General features: G+C 46.5%; 1 protein-coding gene across 1 annotated transcript; it reads right to left on the bottom strand.

Moving 5' to 3' along the window:
- Positions 1-5,807: 5,807 nt before the first annotated feature.
- Positions 5,808-25,765, bottom strand: LOC127032354 (killer cell lectin-like receptor subfamily F member 1; the record flags this gene model as incomplete). The annotated part of the gene is made up of 7 exons (XM_050919567.1): positions 5,808-6,371; positions 8,954-9,066; positions 9,757-9,911; positions 10,414-10,563; positions 14,328-14,426; positions 25,391-25,500; positions 25,737-25,765. Coding segments are annotated over 7 exons (780 nt in total), but the record flags the coding sequence as incomplete, so codon positions are not given.
- Positions 25,766-26,105: the final 340 nt, after the last annotated feature.

Genomic DNA, 26,105 nt, shown 5'->3' with positions numbered 1-26,105 from the left:
AGACCCAGTGCCTTACATTCTGACACTCAGAACTGAATTGCAACCCACAGTGTCAAGGTTCTTTCCCTACTCTGAACTTTAGGGTACAGATGTAGGGACCTGCATGAGAACCTCTAAGCTTAATTACCAGCTTAGATCTGGTTTTACTGCCACCACACAAATCCTTTAAGAGTTATTTGGGAAACTCTGTCTACCGTCCCCCTAGACTATCTCCCTCCCAGTAGCCTTGAGAGACTTCTCCACCAAGTTCCTGGTGAACACAGATCCAAAACCCTGGATTTTAAAACAAGGAGAAATTAACCATCTCTCCTTCTCTTCTCCCCAACAATTCCTGGCGAGTGCCGATCCAACCCCCTTGAATCTTAAAACAAAGAAAAATCAATCAGGTTCTTAAAAAGAAGGCTTTTAATTAAAGAAAGAAAGGTAAAAACCATCTCTGTAAAATCAGGATGGAAAATAACTTTACAGGGTAATCAGATTCATAGAGCCCAGGGGAACCCCCTTTAGCCTTAGGTTCAAAGTTACAGCAAACAGAGGTAAACTGTCTTAGCAAACAGGAACATTTACAAGTTGAGAAAACAAAGATAAAGCTAATACACCTTGCCTGGCTGTTACTTACAAGTTTGAAATATGAGAGATTGGTTCAGAAAGATTTGGAGAGCCTGGATGGACGTCTGGTCCCTCTTACTCCCAAGAGCACAAACAAAAGACTCCCCCCCCACCGAGATGTGAAAGTATCCTGTCCCTTATTGGTCCTTTGGGTCAGGTGTCAGCCAGGTTTCCTGACCTCCTTAACCCTTTACAGGTAAAAGAATTTTGGTGTCTCTGGCCAGGAGGGATTTTGTAGTATTGTACATAGGAGGGTTGTTCCCTTCCCTTTCTAGTTATGACACACAGTTTTAAAATCACGGCTCCAGGAGATTGCCCCAGAAAAAGGAATAAGTGGCTGCTGTCAGAGAGGATCCCGGCTAGACAGACCATTGAATTGAACTGACATCTTCAGACAATACATTTTTTTAGAGTGCTGCGGGATCGGGGTCTGAGTTGAACACACCTGTAGAGAGGCGGCGAACAGAGCGGCTAACAGGGGAGTTTCAGTGGGAGTTTCCAGGGGGAGGTTGCAGGGGAGAGCAAGGCAGAGGAACCGGGAAGGCAGACCAGGGAAGAGGCAGCCCTGCGCTGGTCGGTGGCCTGCGGTGCGGTGTGAGCTGTGGATTGCCAGGCACAGAGTTGCAGCGCTACGATGGAGGCAGAGGTAGCAGGTGCAGACACACTGAGGATGACTGGGTGCGGCAGCTGCGGCATGTACATGGTCCTAGAGGGAGCACCTGAAAGGAGTTTCATCTGCATGAAGTGTCGTCTGATAGAGCTGCTGGAGGAAAAGGTAAGGGGACTGGAGATGCAAGTGGAAACTCTGGCTGAGTTTAGAAGGGGATTTGAGCAGATCATGGAACACAGACATGATGAGGCACAGGGGACAAGCTCAGGCGAGCGGACAGAAGCAGGACCTAAGGACTCTGAGGAGGGACTGTTGGGTGAGGAAAGTGGACGGTGGAAACATGTCACTAGGAGAACCAGACAGAGGATAAGACGGGCCAGCGATGGACAAATAGAACTCAGGAATAGGTTTGCTGAGTTGGGAAATGAAGATGGAACACAGCGGGCTGCTGAAGGAATAACGGCAAGGAAGAAGAGGCAAGCAGCTAGTCCTGCAGATGGAGGGGAGCAGTCAGTGGAGGCGACATCAAGTACAAGCCCTAGGAGGATGGTGAGGTCGAATACAAATCAGGAGGAATCACGGCCAGCTGCTGTGGGGGATAGACCGGAGAATCGCATTGTCACCAGGAAAAGGCAAGTCTACGTGATTGGAGACTCTCTACTGAGAAGAGTAGACAGGCCTGTAACTAGACCGGATCGGGAGAACAGAAGAGTGTGCTGTCTGCCGGGGGCTAAGATACAGGATGTGGACTTGAGCCTGAATACGATCTTAGCGGGAGCGGGAAAAAATCCGTTGATTATCCTTCATGTGGGAACGAACGATACGGCTAGTTACTCGCTGGACTGTATCAAGGAGGACTATTTCAGACTGGGGAAGAGGCTTAAAGACATCGAGGCTCAGGTGATCTTCAGTGGGATTCTGCCGGTTCCTAGAGCGGGGCGACGAAGGAGGGACAAGATTATGGCGATCAACAGATGGCTCAGGGAGTGGTGTTATAAGGAGGGCTTTGGGATGTACGGTCACTGGGACGCGTTTACGGATAGACAACTGTTTGCTCACGATGGACTTCATCTCAGCAAGGAGGGAAATAGGATTCTAGGATGGAGGCTCGCCGACCTCATCAAGAGGGCTTTAAACTAGAAAGTTGGGGGAGATGGTTGGGAAATGTTCGGGAGATCTCCACGCCAGAACATAACCTGGAGAGGGAAGTAAACAAAGTGAGCGGGGATACCCTTGCGGCCCCAAGATTTGATCCAAGGAGGAATAGTGGAGTAGAAACCAGAGTAACGGGTGATGCTGGTGGCAGACAGTTTGTGCACGACGGGGGAAAGAATGTCACTGACGCCAAACGCCGAAAATTAAAAGGTTTGTACACTAACGCGAGGAGCCTAGGTAACAAGATGGAGGAACTGGAGTTACTCGTGCAGGAAGTGAAGCCGGATATTATAGGGATTACCGAAACCTGGTGGAATAGTACTCATGACTGGAGCACGGGTATTGAAGGCTATGTGCTGTTCAGAAAAGACAGGAAGAAAGGCAAAGGTGGGGGAGTAGCCTTGTACATCAATGATGAAATTAAATGTAGCGAAATAAGATGCGATGGAATGGATAAGACGGAGTCCGTCTGGGCAAAAATCACGCTGGGTAAAAAAGCAACTAGAGCTTCCCCTGAGATAGTGCTTGGGGTGTGCTACAGACCGCCGGGATCGGATTGGGATATGGATAGAGACCTCTTTAATGTCTTTAGTGAAGTAAACACAAAGGGGAACTGTGTGATTATGGGGGACTTCAACTTCCCGGATATAGACTGGAGGACGAGTACTTGCACGAATAATAGGGGTCGGATTTTTCTGGATGTGATTGCGGATGGATTTCTTCATCAAGTAGTTGAAGCACCTACTAGAGGGGATGCCATTTTAGACTTGGTGTTGGTGAGCAGTGAGGACCTTGTAGAAGAAATGGTGGTAGGGGACAACCTTGGTTCGAGTGATCATGAGCTGATTCAGTTCAAACTAGATGGAAGGATAAACAAATGTAGATCTGCGATTAGGGTTTTCGACTTCTCGAGGGCTAATTTTAAAGAGTTAAGGAAATTAGTTAGGGAAGTGGATTGGACGGAGGAATTAGTGGATTTAAATGTGGAGGAGGCCTGGAATTACTTTAAGTCGCAGCTGCGGAGACTGTCGGAAGCCTGCATCCCGAGAAAGGGGAAAAGAACCATGGGCGGGAGTTGCAGGCCAAACTGGATGAGCAAGCAACTCAGAGAGGGGATTAGACAAAAGCGGAAAGCTTACAGGGAGTGGAAGGAAGGCAGGATCAGTAAAGAAAGCTACCTTGCTGAGGTCAGAACATGTAGGGATAAGGTGAGGAAGGCTAAAAGCCGCGTTGAACTGGAACTTGCAAAGGGAATCAAAACCAATAGTAAAAGGTTCTACAGCCACATAAATAAGAAGAAAACAAAGAAAGAAGAAGTGGGGCCGCTATACACTGAGGATGGAATGGAGGTTAAGGATAACCTAGGCATGGCCCAACATCTAAACAAGTACTTTGCCTCGGTTTTTAATAAGACTAGTGAGGAACCTTGCGATGATGGAGGGATGATAAACAGGAATGTGGATATGGAAGTGGATATTACTGCAACTGAGGTAGAGGCCGTACTTGAACAGCTCGATGGGTCGAAGTCGGAGGGCCCGGACAATCTCCACCCGAGGATATTAAAGGAACTGGCGCGTGAAATTGCGAGCCCGTTAGCGAGAATTTTTAAGCGATCGATAATCTCGGGTGTTGTGCCGTATGACTGGAGGATTGCTAATGTAGTTCCTATTTTTAAGAAAGGGAAAAAGAGTGATCCGGGTAATTATAGGCCTGTTAGCTTGACGTCTGTAGTATGTAAGGTCTTGGAAAAAATTTTAAGAGAGAAAGTAGTTAAGGACATAGAGGTCAATGGTAATTGTGACGAATTGCAACACGGATTTACTAAAGGTAGATCGTGCCAAACCAATCTGATCTCCTTCTTTGAGAAGGTGACGGATTACTTAGATAAAGGAAATGCGGTAGATATAATTTACCTAGATTTCAGTAAGGCGTTCGACACGGTTCCGCACGGGGAGCTGTTAGTTAAATTGGAAAAGCTGGGAGTGAATATGAAAGTTGTAAGGTGGATAAGGAACTGGTTAAAGGGGAGACTCCAGAGGGTCGTATTGAAAGGTGAACTGTCGGACTGGAAGGAGGTCACCAGTGGAGTCCCTCAAGGATCGGTTTTGGGACCGATCTTATTTAACCTTTTTATTACTGACCTTGGCACAAAGAGCGGGAATGTGCTAATAAAGTTCGCGGATGACACGAAGCTGGGGGGTATTGCTAACACGGAGAAGGACAGGGATGCTATTCAAGAAGATCTGAACCACCTTGTAAACTGGAGTAATAGAAATAGGATGAAATACAATAGTGAGAAGTGCAAGGTCATGCATTTAGGAACTAATAATAAGAATTTTGGATATACGTTGGGGGCGCATCAGTTGGAAGCGACGGAAGAAGAGAAGGACCTTGGGGTACTGGTTGATAGCAGGATGACTATGAGTCGCCAATGTGATACGGCTGTTAAAAAAGCAAATGCGATTTTGGGATGCATCAGGCGGGGTATTTCCTGCAAGGATAAGGAGGTGTTAGTACCGTTGTATACGGCGTTGGTGAGACCCCATCTGGAATACTGTGTGCAGTTCTGGTGTCCCATGTTCAAGAAGGATGAATTCAAACTGGAACAGGTTCAGAGACGGGCTACGAGGATGATCCGAGGAATGGAAAAACTGCCTTATGAAAGGAGACTCAAAGAGCTTGGCTTGTTTAGCCTGGCCAAAAGAAGGCTGAGGGGGGATATGCTCGCCCTATATAAATATATCAAGGGGGTTAACGTTAGGGAGGGAGAGGAATTATTTAAGTTTAGTACTAATGTAACCACGAGGACGAATGGGTATAAACTGGATATTAGGAAGTTTAGGCTTGAAATTAGACGAAGGTTTCTGACCATTAGGGGAGTGAAGTTCTGGAATAGCCTTCCGAGGGAAGTAGTAGGGGCAAAAGACTTTCCTGGCTTTAAGACAAAGCTTGATAAGTATATGGAGGGGATGTTATGATAGGATCGTTAATTTGGGCAATTGATCTTGAATTACCACCAGACAGGTCTGCTCAATGGTCTGCGGGGAGATGTTGCATGCGATGGGTACTGAGTTGCTGCGGAGAACTCCTTCTTGGGTGCTGGCTGGTGACTCTTGCCCACATGCTCAGGGTTTAGCTGATCGCCATATTTGGGGTCGGGAAGGAATTTTCCTCCAGGGCGGATTGGCGGGTGCCCTGGAGGTTTTTCGCCTTCCCCTGCAGCGTGGGGCACGGGTCGCTTGCTGGTGGTGTCTCTGCAGCTTGAGGTCTTCAAACCATTTTTGAGGATTTCAAAAACTCAATCCTGGGATAGGGGTTGTATAAAATTGGATGGGTGGGGTTCTGTGGCCTGCCTTGTGCAGGAGGTCAGACTAGATGATCAGATTGGTCCCTTCTGACCTATGAGTCTATGAGTCTATGAGTGAGTGCCATAAACAGCAGGGAGGCAATTAGTGAGGACCGTGCTTAAAAAACCTGGCAGCCCCAGGTTGGCGGCAGGGCTCCTTCCTGCTATCCGTGGTTTTTGGAAGCCGTGACAGCCTTCAAGGGAGTTGCTTAGTGTCCAGTCCCCACAGTGAATCTCAGAGCGAGATGGAACTGGGGAAAAGACTCTTAACAGCACATGAGACCACGCAGCCAGAGCAGTGAATTAACCATGGTGCATCACCCCCATCTCATGTAAACTGGTCCCCAGGTCTGCTGACTTCAATGAGGCCCTGCTGATTTACGTCAGCTGAGGATCCGACCCCAGATGTTTCAAACCATGGAACAAAGGAAGTTACACAGCCCTTGCGATAATCTTCACAGGACAGACCAAGACAGAAGGCCTTTTCTCCGTCAATTGCACCAACAACAGATTTGGACCAGCCTTGCTTATATCAGGAGCGCATCCTTCTGGCAAATCCATTTTAATTCAGCGCTGCAGGTTTCCGACGCAATCTGGTTTCTTTTTAACACCCCGCAGTCTCTTTCACCGGGCCTCCCTACTCTGGGGAACCTGCAGAATCAAAGAGACAATCACTGCCAATGTGTATAGACTTCACAGGGACTTGGGTCTGTAGCGGCCCCGTGGGGCAGGAAACTGTGATTTCTTTTTTCTCAGGCTGCACTGGGCAGGGACCCAGATCAGCATTCAGTTCTAGGCTCTGCCACAGATTCCCTACATGACCTTGGGCAAGTCACTCAGATCTTGATCCTCAAAGGTAGTTAGGCTCCAAACTCTCACAGATTTCAATGGAAATTAGGGCCCCTAATCCCTTCTACCTAAATACTGAAATCCATGGGAGTTAGGAGCCAAGATATCTCTGGGATTCTGGGTCTTAATCTCTGATTCAGGGGTGCGTGCTTGAGGGGTAGAGATGGCGTGACTGTGTGTTCAGCTGAGATGGGGGGAGAGAGACGGGTGTTTTAAGCAGCAGGGAATGGCACATGCCACTTCAAAATTCTTCCTGGTTTCCCTGCACTTATATTTGGTGATGTCCCCTTCCCCTTAGCTTCCAAAGCTTCCCTATTTCTGACTGGCTCTGGCCTTCAGGCAGAGAAAGAAGATCCCACTTCCCCTTCCTTGTCTCCTCCCAAAACTCCAGGAGAAAAGGTACCAGAGAGGAAGGGGCTAGGAGGCAGTAGGGGGGAGCCAGGGAAGGGGGAATCTGATGGAGGAGGTAAAGAATTAGGGAGAGTGGGGGAATTTGAGAGAAGGAGGGGAGCCATGGGGGGCGGGGGGACAGGGACAAGAGGAGACTGAAGGGGAAATGGGGGAGTTGCAGAAAGTGGAGGGGGGAACTGAAGGGGAAACTCATGGGCCTCTGCAGAACCAGTTTCTATATGTCCACCAAGGTTGGAGTGAAAATTCCTCCATCTCCATCACCCTCCAGTTTCCAGCCAGGTCCCTCGTTCCACAGCTGTGGGAGATCAAATCGCTCAGGAACTAACGAAGTGCTGGGGAGGAAGGGGCAATATTACAGTAAACGGAAAGAAACAAAGCTGCTCTTGCAATATTGCAATGGCAAATGTAGCCGCCCAGACGGCTGGAAGCTCAGAGGCCCCGGCACCTTATGGGGTCACACCGGCATTATGGGCTTCCACTAGGGACATAGGCTCTGGGAGCAGCGAGTTGGCCAAGAAGATGTAACTGGGCGAGGGGTGATCAGGTCTCATGTGAGGATTTCTCTAGGAGCAGGAACTCCCAGTCTCTGCCTTATAATGGGGGGGAAAAAACCAAGGAAACGGCTATAGAAAAAATGCAGGCAAGTGGTCAAGAAAGCGGCATTCCTCCTTGCCCAGCAGTGCTTCAGGCATTGAACAGACCATGTGGGTACCCTGAGTGGGGATACAAACATTTAGTCTTTTGCCCAGACAGCTGGCTAATGACTGTAGAGCAAAGACTGAGCAGCCTTATGGTTTGATCCTGTTACATCAATTCAGCTGGGCTCTAGCTTGCAGCTACACACCAACCCCCATCTGCTTTACCCTGGCGTTGGTTTAAACCTACAAAGTTTTGCCACTTTGGCTGCAGTCGTATAATCCGAGCAGTGAAATTCCCACCACAGCGGATGCAATTAGACAGGGCTGCAATTATATCAGTCCAGCTACGTCTCGCAGGGGCGTGAACAATCCACGCTCCGTGAGACGCAGCTATCCCGACCTAACTCCCGGTGCAGACAGCACGAGGTTGAGAGAACAATTCTTCAGTCGACCTGCCCGCCACCTCTTGGAGATGGATTAACTACACGGATGGGAAAACCCCTCCTGTTGGCATAGGTAGTGGCTACACTGAAGTGAAGCAGCCGTGGCGCTGTATGTAGCGTTTTAAGTCTAGACATGCCCACAGGAACAAAAGTGCGTATACTGGTATAGCTATTCCTGTATGGGAATATGCTGGCCTGGTTTAAGGCGCCTTTAGATCAGTGTAACTGTGTCCCCAGTACAGCTCATAATAATGTAGTTATATCAGTAACAATTCACACCCCCCAACTAATATAGTTATATTGGTACAACTTTTAGGTGTATACCAGGCCTCGTTAGCTGCACACAAACTCCCATGTTTGATCACCTGCGAAGGATGAGCTGGGGTTTGGGTTATGTCCCTAGAATCTGCAAGTATGTTATGTTGAATCTGGCTCTCTGATTATCATGATACCTGAAATACACACGAAAACCCAAACTTTTTCAGTGACGCCTGTTGTGACGTTCACTTCTGCAGTGCTGGGATCTCTTGCAGTTTTACTGCGAGTCTCATGCTATTTTGTGCTTTTCTTTAAGTCCCAGCTCTCGGAGTCAGGTGATTATGGGAGAATCTCAGCTTGTTTTTTAAAAAACAAAGTTTCTGCCCTTCCTGTTGTTTGAAAACATGACCCTGAAAACAAGAAGGCAAAGAACCCTAAATGCATTATTTTTTTAAAAAACTCATGATTTTTAAACAAATCTCACAATTTGGGGGACCAGACTCATGGGTTTGAGTTTTCCCATACTGTAATAATTTCAAAGAGGTGAAGTGCGACTTTTTGTGGCTTCTGAATCTGCAAATGAGGCAATAAGATTGTTTGCAAACATAAATAGTACAAACATTAGGAAACTCACAGGTTTTCATTGAAGGGGGAGCCATCTACCCAAATCCATGTCCTCTCAGGAGATTTAAAGTTTAATCCGATCCAAACAGAATTTTTCTCGGATGTGATCGTCTGTATGTAATCCTGTAAAGTGTACAAGACAGGCATTTGAGTGAATAAATGGTGCTTTAATTCTCTGAAGTCTGTTCCAATGTTGACAGCACCACACTCAAATGCCGCAGTGGGGAAAATCACAAGGGTGATAAAAAAAAAAAAACACCACCACATACTGTTAGGGTGACCAGGTGCCTGGTTTTCGATCAGAAAGTCCAATCAGAAAGGGGACCTGACAATATCCGGTCAGATCTACTGACCGGACACCCAAAGTCCGGTTATTGCAGGCAGGGGGAGTGGGGAGGCCCTGGGTCATCACCTGTGCCATCCCCTACTCAGCTGGGGCCACCTCCTATCTTCATTGGGCAGCTGCAGCTCCCAGCCCCCACTCTGCAGACATATCCCTCCTGACCGAGGCCCGAGGGCTGGGAGGGGAAAAGCAATGAGTGATGGGGGGAGAGGGGAAGAGGAATGGATGGGGGTGGGGATTTGGGGGAAGAGGCGGGGCAGGGGAGGTTCCGGCATTCCTGCTGGAGTGTCAAGTTTTTAAATATTACCAAGTTGGCAACCCTACATACTGTCCCTTGGATCTTAGCACTCCAAGCTGCTGACCTTCAAACAAAATATCTGCTGGCTTATCGACGGGGTTGGAAGTACATTTTCCCACAGAGGTTTATTACGGGGCAGTGCTCCAATATCCTACAAGAAAATTAACTTTACCATCTCCTCCTGGTCCTGGGTCACCAGTAAATGAGACCTCTTTGTTATGCAGTCCTCATGGCTGCTGTTCCACATTCTAGTTTCTTTAGACACCCAGTAACATTTTCCCTTGTATGGCAGCCAGTACCTGGGGCAAAGTACACACCTGGAGCCCTCTGGAGGGGGAATTGGAAAGAGTCGTCATTAATGAGTTATTTATATTACTGTAGCACCTACTGTAGCTGCTGATCAGCTGTTTGGCAGGTCAGTGAGGGGCTTGGAGGAGGGTGGAGAATGGTGAGCGGGTGGTGGCATCGGGGAGAGGGTGGAGTGGGGACAGGAAGAGAGAGAGCGAGGGTGGGGCCTCAGGGGAGGGGGCATTGACATTATCAAACCAAAATATTGGATTGAAATTGTTTGGAATTTTCGTTTCCCAGGAAATGTCAAGAATTCAGCTCTTGGTTCTGAGTCTGATGGGAAAAAAAATTCCAAATGGCTGGAATTTCCCACAGAACAGAAATTTCCATTTCCCAGCAAGCTCCAATACCAGCACAGGGGCTTCGGAGCTGGGAGCGAATGGCTAAAAGCAGGTCCTACAAACAGCATGGAGAAAAACAGGTTAAATAACAATCCACTGAAGATGCACCTACCTAGAAAAATGAGCGCCTGTGACGTTACCTGTTGAGCTGCTTTGGGGTGGGTCACACAGATGCTGTTTCAGATAAGACAATTTCTCCAGGCTGGCGATGCATTTACTTTCATTTCTGGGTCTCTCGGGGGCCGCCTCACCTTCAGCGGCCAGTCCACTCCCTGAGGAGCCCTGAAAAACTTTAGTGCAACATCCACGTGAATGAGCATTGCTGACTGCGCTTTAAACCATCACGAATGCAGGTCTGTATATTACACCTCATTCAGCAGTGGCTAGTCACTGCGCTAGGGAAAGAGACGGGGGGACTGAAAGAAACAGATGGGCTGGGCATCTCCTTCACTACAACCGTTCAGCGCCTTCTCGCTTTTCCCGTCTGTGTAACAAAGGTAAGGCCTTCTGAGCAGCTCAGGAGAATTCATGAACTGGGATCCCTTCTGTTTCATTTTGTCCTGCTGTTGAGAATGACCAAGTTGTTTCTTGGCAAGTGTAACGGGCATGAAAACGAGCAAGAAAATGCCGACAATTCCCTGGCTTTTTCTATGTTCAAAGACCGGGAAGGTTACAGAGGGCAGCGCTCAGGTTAGGCAAATGTCTTAGCTGAGCTTGCTTGTGCAACTTCACCTCTGCCCCCCGGGTGCCTCTGCGTTAGTACGATACTCAGGCTGGCCACACAGAACCCTGGCTTGTTCAGTGCACAGCTTGGATGGTGGCTGTAGCAGGGATGTGGGGTGGCCTTTGATTCACAGAAGGGGTTGGATGGTGGGCAGTGTGTGACAAGCAAGGGGCTGCATATTGCACCGCTACCTCTTGCACTCAGCCCTGGGGCCATTCAGTTTCCTGGGTTGGCTGGAGCACCCCTGATTTCAGGCATCACCTCTTCAGCACCTGCTTCTGTCTCCGACTTTCACTGAGCCGGGGAGCTGGGTGAGTGGGTATTTATGTGGGAGGTGCTCTAGGCCAGAGGTGGACAAACTACGGCCTGCGGGACCGGGCTGCCTGGCTCTTGAGCTTCTGGCCAGGGAGGCTAGCCCCCTCTTCTCCCCCAGCTGTCCCTCATCCCCTGCAGCCTCACCAGACTGCAACACCAGCACTCTGGCCTGCCTCTCCTACTGAGCAGTGCGGTGGCATGGCTGGCTCCAGCCAGGTGGCAGGGCTGCGAGCTCCTGCTGCTCTGAGTGGTATGGTAAGGGGATGGGGGGGGGTTGGATAAGGGGCCAGGAGTTTGGGGGGGGCAGTCAGGGTCCAGGGAACGGGGGTTGGGGTTGGATAGGTGTAGAAGTTCTGGGTGGGCCTGTCAGGGGCCGGGGGTGTGGATAGGGGTCGGGGCAGTCAGGGGACAGGGATCGGGGGGAATGGATAGGGATGGGGTCCCCGGGAGGCCGTTAGGGGTGGGGGGTCCTGGGAGGGGGTAGTCAGGTGACAGAGAATGGAGGGGTTGCATAGGCATGGAAATCCTGGGGGGCAGGCTGTCAGGGGCGGGGGTGTGGATAGGGGTTGGCGTGGTCAGGGGACAGAGAACATGAGGGGGGTTGGATAGGGGGTGGAGTCCAGAGGGGAAGTTAGGGGTGGGGGGTCCTGGGAGGGGCAACACACAAGGGGGGCTGAATTCAGGTTTTGCACAGGCATCACTGGCATTTCCTAGTTCCTGACTGCTTGACTTGGCCACCTCAATAAGGTCCTTGCAATCTTTCTATGGCATTGCCTGAGTTTTTATTTTTTTTTAAATTGCAACTCTCCCCTGAACTGTAACAAAGCCATTCCATGATGGGATACTTACTATTTTCTTCTACCTTGCACAAAATGGGCACCATGGCGGAGCCCTGCCTCATTGTGTGCCCAATTTTGTGCATTAAAAGGAGCTGAGCTTCTAAACAGCCCTATGTAATTCACTGCCTACGTTCATTGGTCGCGGAGACTGAAGTGGGATCCTTCGAACCTCTACCTTATCCCAAGTGCATCTTCACATCAGCAATGAAATGCTTCTTACCCTTTTTACGCATGCATGTGTAGAGCCAATGCAATGCTTACGGGTTATACAAGCCTTGTCCACACACAAACTTGCACTGGTGTAATTAGTGGAGATGCCTGTTAGGAGTGTTAGGCTAGGTCTACACTGGGGTGTGGGAGGAGTGTCGACCTAAGATACATAACAGCATATCTTAGGTCGATTTACCTGGCCGTGAGAACGGCGGCGAGTCGACCGCTGCCGCTCCCGCGTCGAGTTCCGGAGTCGACGGCAGAGCAATCGGGGATCCATTTTATCATGTCTACACTAGACACAATAAATCGATCCTCGATAGATCGATTGCTACCACCGATCCGGTGGGTAATGTAGACGCACCCTTAGTGATGATAATGTAGTATTCAGGCCTGTATATTTGCATGAGATAGAATGTGGGGTCTTGAGTTGTTTGCCCATTTGCCTTTTGATATTTTTATAGTCTTACTAATGTGCTTGAACAAAGAACAAAGACAGCATGTGTTACATCTGCCCACACGCAGATGGGGTGAAAAGAGATATGCGATAGAGCTAGCGTGTTGCTGGATAGAGTGGGAGTGTAATATACAAGTGTACACTTGAAGACTGCCTCGACGCCTACCTCAGGCATATATACCGGCCTGAATACTACATGATCATCACTAGCACTCCTAGCAATGCCCTTATTTCAGTTTTGCTTAAATCTGCTCCCAATCAAGTTAAGCCAAAAAAAAACCAGTCAGCAACTGGGGTTGTGTCATTCACACCTTTAGTTAAACTGGGGAAACCCTCCACGTCGGCATTAGAGAAATTCCATTTAAATTCTATCTGCAAGCAAAGTGCTAAGGGAGCAGATCTGCTATTAAAAACCATCCCCCTAGTATAACAAAAATCACGGTGCATGCACACTGATCTATTAAAAACAGCAACAGCAAATCCTTAGAACTTCCCCAAACCAAAACGTTAAGGAACCACAGAAAGGAACGTTGATGACCCATATGTTCAAGGCCTAGAACTTTTAAATGTCTCTCCCAAACTGATGAGTAGAGTGGGTCAACATTCACATTTCTGTGTCACTGCTTATGACGACATTTTCAGTCCAAAATTGTTTGGAACAAAAAGTAGAAATTTTGCAATTTTCTGTGGAGTGGAAATTCTAAAAAGCATTGTCATTTAGGGAAAAAAATGAAATGCTGAAATATTTCAAAATTTTGAAATCAAATTTTTATTTTTATTGTTTATCATAATTTTTTTTGAGTTTTTATATTTGGTTCTATTTTTCAATTTCTTTTCATTTCATTTTCTTTCGAAAATTATTAAAAGCAGCAGCTACCAGCTGTCTTAAACAGTCTGAGCACTTATCTTATTTCCTTGTTGGATGTGTCCCCTGTTTGATGTTATGAAACGTTTGATACCTTGAGCAAGAAAATCAGAGAAGCCCTGAGTACTAACTACAACAGCAAATTGGTTTCAGTGCCTTGTGTTACCGAGAAATATTTTTTCTAGCACATCAAAAACAACTGCTGCTTAGAAAAGTAGCACTTTTAACCAATTTTAAAAATAAAACATAAATTGCAATAAAATGTAATGCCTCACTTCTGGACTGCCCAATTCCTAGGGGAGCTGGACCTCTGGTTCCTCAACTCATTTCTAGGGCAAATTCCCTGTCAAGCTCTCAGAGCTGTTAAAAAAAATTAAAAATAAAAATAAATTTAAAAAAATCCTAAGCCTATTTTCCCCTCCCCACTTTTGTCGTATCCAAGAACAGCTGAGCTACTTTGGCTCAGACTTTTAAAAAAATATTGCTAAGAATGAATGGGGAAAATTTAGCTCAAAATGTGAAAACTGTGGGAAATTATAAGAACGAAAAAATGTCCCTTGTAATAAAAATGCTTTAACAATAGATGTTATTGTGATCTGACTGTGATATGCTTACAAGCGAATAACTGGTGTGGTGCGACTTACCCCAAACACTCAGCACTATGATTGTCATCAGCAGGACAACGTACCCAGCCACTCCGATCTTCAAGACAAGTTGATGCCAGTGTGGACACTGATGGAAATCTGGCCAATTCAATATTTGGGGAAATTATAATAAAAAAGGAAATATTGTGATTACTTGATGATTTACATTCTCTTTTAAACAAGTATCAGGGAGTAGCTGTGTTAGTCTGTATCTACAAAAACAACAAGGAGTCCGATGGCACCTTAAAGACTAACAGATTTATTTAGGCATAAGCTTTCGAGGGTGAAAAACCCACTTCTTCAGATGCATGGAGACTGCATCTGAAGAAGTGGGTTTTTACCCACGAAAGTTTATGCCCAAATAAATTGGCTAGTCTTTAAGGTGCCACTGGACTCCTCGTTATTCTCTTTTAAAGCTTGTCCAGAAACCTCTGCAAGAGGATGGCGCCAGCAGATACGCTCCCCACAACTGCTCACTGCACTCCTATGTAGTAGAGAAGCACTGACACCTAGATGTTACAGCTGAGAACTCAGGCCCAGAGAGATTGGAGCGGCTTGCCCATGATCCCACAGGAAGTCTACCTAGGACAGAGTAAGCTCAGATCTTTAGACTCACAGCTCAGCATCTTAGCCACCAGACCACCCTACCTTGGCTCATCGAACGATAAATAAATCATGATTCTGGGGGCTATGATACAGCTGTCCGTCAGGCGAATGTCCATTTTAAGAGCCTCCTTGAAACTGTCTGGACAGAATTATGCACCCCCTAATATTATCACAAAGTAGTAAAACAATAGCAATTGTTCTGCAGCGTATTGTGGAAGAACTTGTCTGTCCTTGAACCTTGGTGTGAGCTTGTGACCAGCCAGCAGCATGTTGGGGCTTCCCCTGAGGCCCCGCTCCTGCACTGCCTCTTCTTCCCAAGACCCCGTCCCCTGTTCACTCCTTTCTGCTCCCTCCCCTGTTGCTTTCCCTTCTGGCCCTCTAGACCCCCCATTCTGGCACCCCAAGAGTTACCAATTTTGGACATATTCCTGGAGGTTTCATCACATGACCTAAGATTTAATCTGTAATTCCTGGAGACTGCAGGACAATCTTGGAGGTTTGTTCACCCTAGTGAGAAGCAGCTGAATTGAGGTGTTGGTCTGTGTGACTCCCTGGAGAGGGACAGAGGCACGATAGCTGTTTCTTTGGGCCCAGGCAGAGGAAAGCTGGCTTGGCAGGCTGTGAATATGGCTACCGCTCAGCCAAAGGGGTAAGGTTTTTATCCGAGAACAAAGAAAACCACAAAGAGCAAAAATAGTCTTCATGAGAGAGACAACAGAGGGTGTCTCCTGCTTTTTAAGATCCTGTTTCTCAAATCCCTTCACACCGCAGCCACATATCTTACATGTAACAGTCCAGAAAACAAGATTAGGGCAACAAACACCAAAACTAAACAGCTCTGCCTGTGCCCTTATTACACTAACATTTGTACATCAAATCCGCAGACAACACTAGAATTGGATGGGGACATAACTAATTAAATAAGATCAGAGCTCTGAGGGCTGCCGGCAGCCGAAGAAAATGTCAGAGTGAATAAATGTAATGTCCTTGCCCCAAAAGAAGAAATCAACAGCTTAGGGAGAACATGGAGGGGGTGGCTTTAAACGGAGCCCATTTTCGTTTTGTTTTATCGGCCTCGTGGATGGACCGGTGTAGCATGATGCAGAAAACCACAGTTCTTTCCCAGCTACTGCACTGACCACATGGGTGATGCCGGGCAAATCATTTTCTTTCTCTGTGCCTCAGTTTCCTCATGTATAAAACAGGGATAATGATACTGACCATTGTAAAGCACTTTGAGATCTAGGGGTGAAAAGCTCTAGGTAAGATCTAAGGATTGGTACTTATTTCAGACCTAGCATCACTAAGCAGTTTAACACTGTTGCAAAAAAACCCAATCCTAACATTGTGCTGGGATGTATTATCAGGAATGTTGTAAGCAAGACCCAAGAAGTAATTCTTCTGTTCTACTCCATGCTGATTAGGCCTCAGCTGGAGTATTGTGTTCAGTTCTGGGCGCCACATTTCAGGAAAGAAGTGGACAAACTGGAGAAAGTCCAGAGAAGAGCAACAAAAATGATTAAAGGTCTAGAGAAAATGACCTATGAGGGAAGATTGAAAGAACTGGGTTTGTTTAGTCAGGAGAAGAAAAGACTGAGAGGGGACCTGATAACAGTTTTCAAGTACCTAAAAGCTTGTTACAAGGAGGAAGGAGAACAATTTGTTCTTTGTAACCTCCGAGGATAGGAGAAGCAGCAATGGGCTTAAACGGCAGCAAGGATGGTTTAGGTTGGACATTAGGAAAAATTTCCTAACTGTCAGAGTGGTTAAGCACTCGAATAAATTGCCCAGGTAGGTTGTGGAATCTCCATCACTGGAGATTTTTGAGAGTAAGTTAGACAAACACCTCGCAAGGATGTTACAAAAGGTGCTGGTCCTGCCATGAGTGCAGGGGACTGGACTAGATGGACCACTCAAGGTCCCTTCCAATCCTATGATTCTATGATTAATTGTTCATGTAACCAAGTGTGGAAACGCTGAACTGAGACTGGGTGAGGACCGAATACATCAGTTTTCAAAAAGGAAAATATTTGAGAACCACTGGGCTGTACTCTCAGCCAGTTCTTCTAAAGGAAAAATGGTCCATCTCCATTAGCCCATGTCATTCTCTGTTAGCACAGTGAAATCTCTTTGTTACAAATGTAAGTGTCTTACCTGAAGGATTCAGGGCTAAATTCTGATCTCACCGACCCTGGTGTAAATCCAGAGTGAACTCACTGCAATCAATGGAGTCGGGGTTGAATCCTGATCTCAGTGACTGTAGTGTCAATCCACAGTGACTCCAGCTAGTTAGTCTGGGTTTACACTGGTTTAAATGAGAGCAGAGTCTTTGCCCTGCTTTCTAAAATAATACATTTAAATTCACTCTCTGAGCATCCCGAATCTCAATGCTCATTCTTGCTCATTCTGCCCCAAACTCAACCGTGGAAACTTTTTTTCATCCCTTCTGTGACAAACTGGGAAAAATTTGTAATATTTTCATGATTCCTATGCGTGCCTCAGTTTTTCTCTGAACTTTGCATTGCCACCTATGTGTTTGGCAGGAGGGGAATTAACACTGCTCCTGGAAAAGTGCAGGAGACATGTGTGTGTCATCCGGCTGCCTGGCTGGAATGAACTGGGTCCTCAATGCACTAGCTGAAACAGACCCAGATCAACAGAAGGTTTGGAAAGAAGTCCCAAGGACTGAACCATCAATGCCTAAGAGCAGGAAACTTCATTAGGTAAGACATGTGAACAGAGCTGGAGAACAAAAGGGAAAATGGTGCTGGGTGGCTGGAATAGGGGCTTCCCTATGCAGGGAGTGAGAAGCTCTCCCCTGGGGAGGACAAAGGGCCAGAGAAAGGGCCAGAGATGAAATCCATTGCAGCTTGGCTGGTTCATAGCACTGCCTTGACCAGGATGGACGATGGTGTAACTTTTGCTTCTTTGCCAACCCAAGGATGTTCAGAGTCTGTAGCCAGGTGACTAATAACTGTTACCTTGTTCTGAAAAGGTTGCCTGCGTCGCTGCAAATACTCCCTGAATGCATTGCACCCTGGAGGGGTACAGAACAAGCCACCCACAGGGGTCTGGCTTGGCTGGATTTGTGGCAGGGATGGATCACTGGTGTCAGAAGACTCAGTCTTGGGGTCTATGGACCGCTGAGGCACTGTGTGAGCCCTGGGGGTCTGGGATGCCAAAGGGGCACAGATAGACCCTGTGAATCCGTGCCAGTATCCACCTACCCCATTATTCTAGAGGCATTCGGCAGGAAACATTGTCACCTACAGCGTTAACTTCTTTCCACCCAGAGTCTGTAAATAAGAAACTAAACTAAGCATTAAAGATACTCTGACAAAACAATACTCTGCTTGTCTTTCTGTGCTAGGGCTACAATTAGCTCTGAAGCAGCCTGGGAGACATGTACATTGACACAGTACAAAGTTTAAAATATACTGTACTATTAAATAGTCATTTACTTGGCTAGACCCAAGGCCCAGATTTGGTCCTGTCCAGCATGGGGGGATGGACGACAGACCCAGCAAGGTCCCTTCTACTCCTACATTTCTATGACTCTGTATTACACAAATTAGTGCCTCTATTCCGGACCCTGTCTCTGCACACTCATCTCCAGGCAGAAACCAGGGATGTAGCTGAAAATCCCAATCTTAGCACAAAAGTAGGAAGTAAGGACACACTCACTGTGGGGTTGAGATGAACGAGGTAAGCGGGCTCCCGGGATGTTTAAATCAGCATAGACAACCTCCCCAGCCATGGCACGTAGAGATGAGAGCACGCCAGTAAGCAGAGTTATGAATAAGGAGAACTACCTATTATGAATAAAACAAAATGAACTACACATCCAAAGCCAGGAAGTGTTATCTATCAGAAGCTGCTGAATTTCTTTCCTATCACCGCTCTGTGGATTTCCTTCGCCTTTTCAGGCTAAGGACTGAACCGATCGTGTAGTTTTAATCAAGGCATTTGCACTTGCAGAGCTGGGAGGCATTGAATTGATTGGCTTTCAGACGCCCCCATGCTTTCCTGTAAACAGCAGCTCTGTGAGCTAGAGGGGGCCCAACATTTTTTGCTGCATAAAAATTGAAAAAGAGTGTGGAAATGAAATCACAACGGGCATTTCCCAGACCTGCTGGGAGCAGCCCAATCCAGACCTGTCCCCTCTCCCTTTCCAACAGCTTTGGGATAGTCAAGCTCTTGTACCGATGCTCCCTGTGAAAAGAGTTGGTGTTGGGTAGATGACACATCACGGCTGATTTCTTCTTTTCTGTCTCTGTGGGTTGGGGGCGGGGAGTTAACTTGAGAGTCAGGGATCTGTGCACAAGTTTCATAGAGTTCCCAATGCACAGGGACCGGCCCACAGGTATAGAGTTGGAGCGTATGTAGGCTACCTTGCATAAGCTCTGAAAACCTTAGTGAGCAAGGATGCTCTTGTGTATAAGGAACAAGCTTGTGAGCTAGGGGTTCAAATCCTAGCTCTTTGACACAGACTCACTAAGTGATCTTGGGCAAGTCACTTAAATCTCTGGGCCTCAGTCCTTCATTTCTCCTTCCCATTTAGATTGGAAGCTCTTTGGGGCATGGGCTGTCTCTTACTATGTATTTGTACAGTGTGTGTTGTCAGATATTGGGCTGTGTGTTTGTTTTCTCTATGTGCCATCCCATCTCTGTGCAGACAGCTGGCACAGCAGACCTCGAGTGAACCACCTAATGACCACAAGATCTGTTAAGATATGAAGGCACCCGGCCTGGTTTATTGTCAATGAAGCACTGTATAGATGCCTTATAATTGCTACAAGTATACTCAGTGAGTGTATGCCCATGACAATGGATGCAGCTCAATTAGTGGCTGGACTTTTCAGTATCTGTTCAGCTGGCCAAAGACACTCTCTTTGAGACTCCATTTCGTTATCAAGGTGTTCTGGTACCACCCTTCTGGAATGTCCTTGCATGAGTGCGTTGTGCCTAGTACCTCTCAGGAATGTGTGTTTCTGCACTATCAGCCCTGTTCTTGCCAGATTCTATGAGCAGGGCCTGCCTCTTGCTCGCAACCTGACTTTGCTTTATATCAGCAAAGCTTGGACCACTACTTTAGCCCAGGCCTCACGCCTCATACCAGGCCTCTGATTCAAAGGTTTATGTTTCAGGTCCTCTTCCTACACAATGTGCAGTGCAATGGATTTCAGTTGTGTTCTGTAGATGCTACCAAAATGCACACAAACAAAGTTGAGTAGCTGGTTGTTTACAGCTATATGTATATGTATATATATATATATACGCGCTGCGGAAGTTGAATTTCTGTTCCATTGCAACAAACTCAGCCCCTATCTCTGCTTAGCTGCTACCCAGATACGTGTGGCTTTGACCTGAACGTGTACCAAACCCATACGGAAAATAACTCGACCCGCCTCTGTGGTGATCAGACAAAAAATAGTCTTAATATTTTGTCGCTTCAGTTGCACAAACCACTATATCCTCCAAATGCTTGATAGGGGTTAAAACGTGCAAATACGTAATCTGCCAAATGCCAGTTGTAATGTTGTCAAGCGTTTTCCAGTTTGTATGTAGCAAGAAGTGCTTCTTGTCTCTGGAGCGTTCAGAGCGGCTGCTGCAACGGTAACAGATTTCTTTAAATCAAAGTGGTTATTTCACAGGGGAGTTTCAAAAACCATTTTAAGTGAAACCAAATATTATTTTCAAGGAGAGAGTGTCCATTGTCACAGCATGACCTGGCAAACACAATCAATTCATGAATGCAGACAGGCCAGAAACTCACCGCCAGAAACTCACCACCATAAACAATATCAGAAGGAGAAAGAAATTAAGAACTATGGGCATGGTCGAAAAGAGATTGTGTGAATGTATATAAATGAAATACCTATAACTGTTACAGCTTTTCAAACAGAGGGCAAAACATACACTTTGGAGCTAACATTTTACATAGAACTGCTCAGCAATGTCTCCCCTTCCTCTCCAGGAAAAAAAGTTGTGAAAATGAGATATTTTTTATCTTCATTGATGTTTTTCTTTGTGTGTGTGTGTGTGTGTGTGTGTGTGTGTGTGTGTGTGTGTGTGTGTGTGTTTGAAGTTTAATATTATACAGCATTTTGATAGGACAGCTAATACATTGGTTATACAACCCAAATGCAAGAAAAACAGAAGCTTGGACCTAAACGTGAGATGAAAGACTTTAACTGATGCTAGCAACTTAAAAGATAGAAGAGAAAGACAAAGAGTAGAAAAGCATCAACCACAATATGTGATCAAGATCACAAAGCTGAGGAAAGTGACTGGTAGCAGGTCTTGTCAATGCAGCTCTAGGGACTTACATAGGCCAGTTTATAAATGTGTATTTGTGTATAACACACTGGGAGGGGGAGGGGAAATCGATCTAAGATATGCAACTTCAGCTATGCTATTCGCGTAGCTGAAGTTAAAGTATCTTCGTTTGACTTAGCTGGCCATCCTCACGGCTGCGAGTCGACTGCCGCGGCTCCCTTGTCGATGCTGCTTACTCCTCCTGCCAAGGTGGAGTATGGGCATCGATTCGGGGATCAATTTATCGCGTCAAGACAAGACGCGATAAATCCATCCCCGATAGATCAATTACTACCCGCCGATCCGGCCTGTAGTACAGACATACTCTAAGTATCTCTATTTAAGTTATAAGATTTCTGTTATAAAAGAATGTTAATAAAAACAAAGAAAAAAATCTGAAAAAACTAACATTTTTTGGTTTTAAACTGAATTTTAGATTTGTTTTTCAATGAAATTCCAAACAGTTTGAATTAAAATGATTTTTTGGAAAGAAAATGTCTGTTTTGCACATAATCCATTTTCCATTGGAAAAAGTAACATTTTGACAGAAAATTTTTGATGAGCTAAACTAAGTGCAAAGCAGGTTAACCCAGTGTGTCTCCATGTCTCCCTCTAGTGACTGAACCAGGTTTAGAGGTTTATGAGTCTGCGACTGCCTCAGGGCTAACAAAACAGCCCTTTAGCTCAGGCAGCAGAGGCTCAGGGCTTCACAGGATTCCAGGTTCAATCCTCCCAGGCAACCCTGCCAGGAGCTTCAGAGTTGATGTCACAGCTGGACAGACCAGTAACGGTCTCACTAATGTTGCACACAGATGTATCACTTATTCCTACTTGATTTGCCCTGCCTTATACATCCAAGGATGTCTTTGGCCTTCTTAGCCCCAGTGTCACACTGAGAGCTGGTGTGGAGTTGATCTCCACCATGACCAATGTGACCTTCTCAATGTCACTGTTTTTTCTCTGAAACACTGCATGGGCTTCAGCAATGCCAAATGGCATCCTTACATAACCGAACACTGTCAGCTGTCCCTGTTCTCATGAGCAATACATTCATGTACACATTTTAAAAAATAAATAGCAAATTCTTCCATATTCAGCACTGCCTGTCATTAACCAATAAGTTCTGATTCATTCTCTGACCAGAAAAAAAAGACCATTTGTATATCTTCCTTTGTGTTGCTGGTTTGTTGAGACCCAAGCCTGATGTCAGCTGCTTCAACAGTAGTATTTTTCTTAGGAAGGAGTGACGAAATCACAGAGTATGGTTATGGCAAGAGGTGAAAACTTCTACTGTTATGCACACAGACATTTCAAGATTAGTAGCCAGGCCATCTCTTGAGGCCATCTTAGATGTGCTACTTCTATTTGGTCATTTATCAGGTGTAAAATCCAGTTACTGAGAAAGGAAATGGACCACAGAGTGGTTTAAGAAGTTAGATTTGTGCAAGAGTCCACAGGTTACATCCTCACTTCAGAGCTAACTCATCTGACCTGCACTGGAGTGACTCCTCTCAAGTAGAATTGCGGGGAGGGGAGGGGGGAACATGGGAAATTTTTCAACCAAAACTGTTTTTTATGGAAAATGAAGATTTGGGACAACTGAAAGATTTTGTGAAATTGTGCTGAATTTACCAAATTGTTTCAGTTAAAAAAAATTCTGAAAATATTTTGATTTGAAACAACTTTTCAGTTTGAAATTTCCTTCAATTTTATTCAACATAAAAACTCAAAATCAAAACAAAACCGTTCCATTGTGAGTGAAATGAACCATTTTTCTTTGACCCCAAATGAATTTTTTCTGACTTTTCAGTATGCTAAAAATTTTGAAAATTTTTCATTTTGAGTTGATCTGAAACTAATTTTTTTCCTGATATTTCAGGAGTGCCTGCAAATTGAGAAACCAGTCAGCTGCAGAGCTCTACCCTTGAGTTAGCCTAGCTCCGGTGAGGTTGCCCATGCTGCAAAAATAGCACTCATGTTGCCCTGTCCATAATGGCTCTGTTTTCACCTGAATGTGGTGCTAGCACTTCTCGGGATACATCCTACAGCTCTTCAGTGAGCTGAGCTGCTCTAGGAATTCTTTCCCAGTGAATTGTTGGAGAACTTGTCTGTCCTTTTGGGGCACGCTGGGGAATTGTGGGAAGGCATTGGAGGACTAGTGGCACTGAAGTTGTGCTAGCCTGCATCCACACTACAGAGCAGCTGTGTTAGCAGCTGATGAGTTGTGATCAGTCAAGTTGTACTCTCCGATAGGGCAACAATGTGAGCTACGAGCAACATTGCATTTGAATTAAAGGCTTTTGTATGGAACAAGACTCAAGTTAGAGCTGCATTTGAATTATAACTTCAGCTGACTTTGCAGTGAAGACAAACTCCAAGAAAGACAAAGCTGCTCCTTGTTGACAGGTTTTTTAGCATATGTCTATACTCAGGGCCAGCTCTAACTTTTTTGCTGCCTCAAGCAAAAAAAAGAGCGCTGCCCCGCCCTACTCCCCCCACGAGCACCGCCTTACCATAACATACCCCCCGCGAGCGCCACACCACCGAACCCCCTGAGCGCCGCGCCGCCCAAGTCTCCGCCCCCCTGAGCACCTCGTCGCACCACCCAAGTCCCCGCCCCCCCAACGCCCCCCGAGCGCCACCCAGACCCGCCCCCCCAGTGTCACCTGGTGGAAACAAAAATAAACAAACAAAAAAACCCTCCAGCACCGCCCGGCCGAACCAAAACCAAAAACAAAAACCCGAGTGCTGCCCCGCCCCAAGGTGCTGCCCCAAGCACGTGCATGGTCGGCTGTGCCTGGAACCGGCCCTGTCTATACTGAAAAATAAAAGGTGTGTTCATAGGGTGACCAGATGTCATGATTTTATAGGGACAGTCATGATTTTTGGGTCTTTTTCTTATATAGGCTCCTATTACCCCTCCACTCCCTGTCCCAATTTTTTACGTTTTCTGCCTGGTCACTCTGTGGGTTCTTAACCTGGGTTACCTAACTCAGATTAAAACAGCAGTGAAGACACATCAACTTGGCTTTTAACTTGCGTTGACAGCTCAAATTAAAGCCTATAGAGGAGCCTGTGGTAGAATTTGAGCTGCTAACCCTGAGTTAAAACCCAAGTTGCTTTGTCTTCACTACTATTTTAACCCAAGTTAGCTAATGTGAGTTAAAAGACACACCTTTTTTTGGAGCGTAGACATAACCTTAGCTGGTGTTTCTGCAAGGGCTGCCTGGGAAGTGTTTGCAATCTCCTTTTTTCAAGAAAGAGGACTAGAAGAGCACGTCTCTGCTTTGTGGGTGCCCCTTTGTCTCTGGCCCAATGTTGCATGGGGTTCTCCACTTTGGTGCTCCTACTGGGCTCTCCCACAGATGTGCCATGGCCCAGCCTGCATCATCTCCCAACTCACCCTCAGAGTGTTCTCCTCCAGCAGAGTCACACAACGGTTCACTCCACTTCTGGGGTACTCAGTGTCCCAGCTGATATTCACAAAAGGTCCTTCAAACCTCCTGGGCTTCTCTCATTTCTCCTCACTCTCATCAAGGCACTGACTTCCCAGGCTTTTTCCCAGTTGGGAGTCCAAAATTCCACACGAACTGGTTTCCTACCCTTTCTGGGCCTCTCTTCTCTTCCCTGATGTAGGGCTTCTCTCAGGGCTACCCCTCAGGAGCCGATTCTGCCCGAGGTGGGTCTTTCCACTTTACTTCCTCAGGCTCTTCCCAGAGGGGAACCTGCTTTGTTCCTTTCTCCACGATCTTCCTCCTCTGCTGAGTCCCCAGCCCTAGAGAAGTAGTGCTCTGCCAGCTTCACCACCACAGCTGGGCTTGGTTTCTAATTATGCCCCATTACATCCAACTGAGGTCACTAATTAGTTAGTATGTTGCCAGTTCATCAGAGAGGCTGAGGAATAGCTGCTAAGTCCTGGGCAGGGGCATTTGTACCTTCTGTAAATAAACAAACCATACCAAGAAAATCCTCTTATTAGGCACTGCCCCTTTCTCCTCTGAGGGGAAACTAGCCCTCGGCTTTGCCAGCACAATGCTTTATTTTTACATGATTTGGCCTGAGGTCTGTCCTCTTTACTGGAAAGTCTCTACTTTGGAAGCCTCAACAGCGTAATGAACGTTGCCTGATTCGTCACTGACCTTTAGCCTTCCTTTCCTGTGTGATCTCTTTGGTCTGCTGCTCGCAGAAGGTGTCAATTGTGCTCCCACGACAGAGATGGCTTAGGAAGGGCTCCCTCACACTGCATCTTCTGTAAAACAGAACCAATGTGGTGTGTTAGAGGGTTTTCCCTTCACCCTCTCCTCTGGTTCTCCTCACACAGAAAGCAGAAGACCAGAAGTCCGAAGCGCAGACAATGCGATGTTTATTGGGGTTACTTTCCAAGCAAGCATATTCCGAAGCCCTTCACTCCGGTTGGGCTTATCTGTACATGATAGTCTGTTCCCCAGCGTTCCCTTCCTGGCTGTGATGCCGCAGAGCGTTTACCCCGTGTCCCCCTTCCCAGTTCTAACACCGCAGAGCGTTTACCCCGCATCTCCCTTCCCAGCTCTGATGCCACAGAGCCTTGCCTGTGTCTCTGTTCCCTGTTCCCTATTTCCTGTTCCTGTTCCCCCCCCCTTAGCAAATGTGATTCCAATTTCCCTTCCCCCACTTCCTGTTTGACCCCAGTTTATATAGTAATAGTCTCAGCTCTATCATTCTTAACCAATCATTTCACTGAAATGTAACTAACCAATCCTAACATATTGTAACATAATTCTCTAATCAATCATATCCCACTACCCTCATTAACTTACACCAAGCAAAATTAATTCTACAGCAGGCAGAAACAATTAGAGAACCGGACAGATTAAT

This window comes from Gopherus flavomarginatus, chromosome 12, assembly GCF_025201925.1.
Source record: "Gopherus flavomarginatus isolate rGopFla2 chromosome 12, rGopFla2.mat.asm, whole genome shotgun sequence".
Taxonomy (NCBI): domain Eukaryota; kingdom Metazoa; phylum Chordata; order Testudines; family Testudinidae; genus Gopherus; species Gopherus flavomarginatus.
This window is presented reverse-complemented; position numbering and strand designations above follow the sequence as displayed.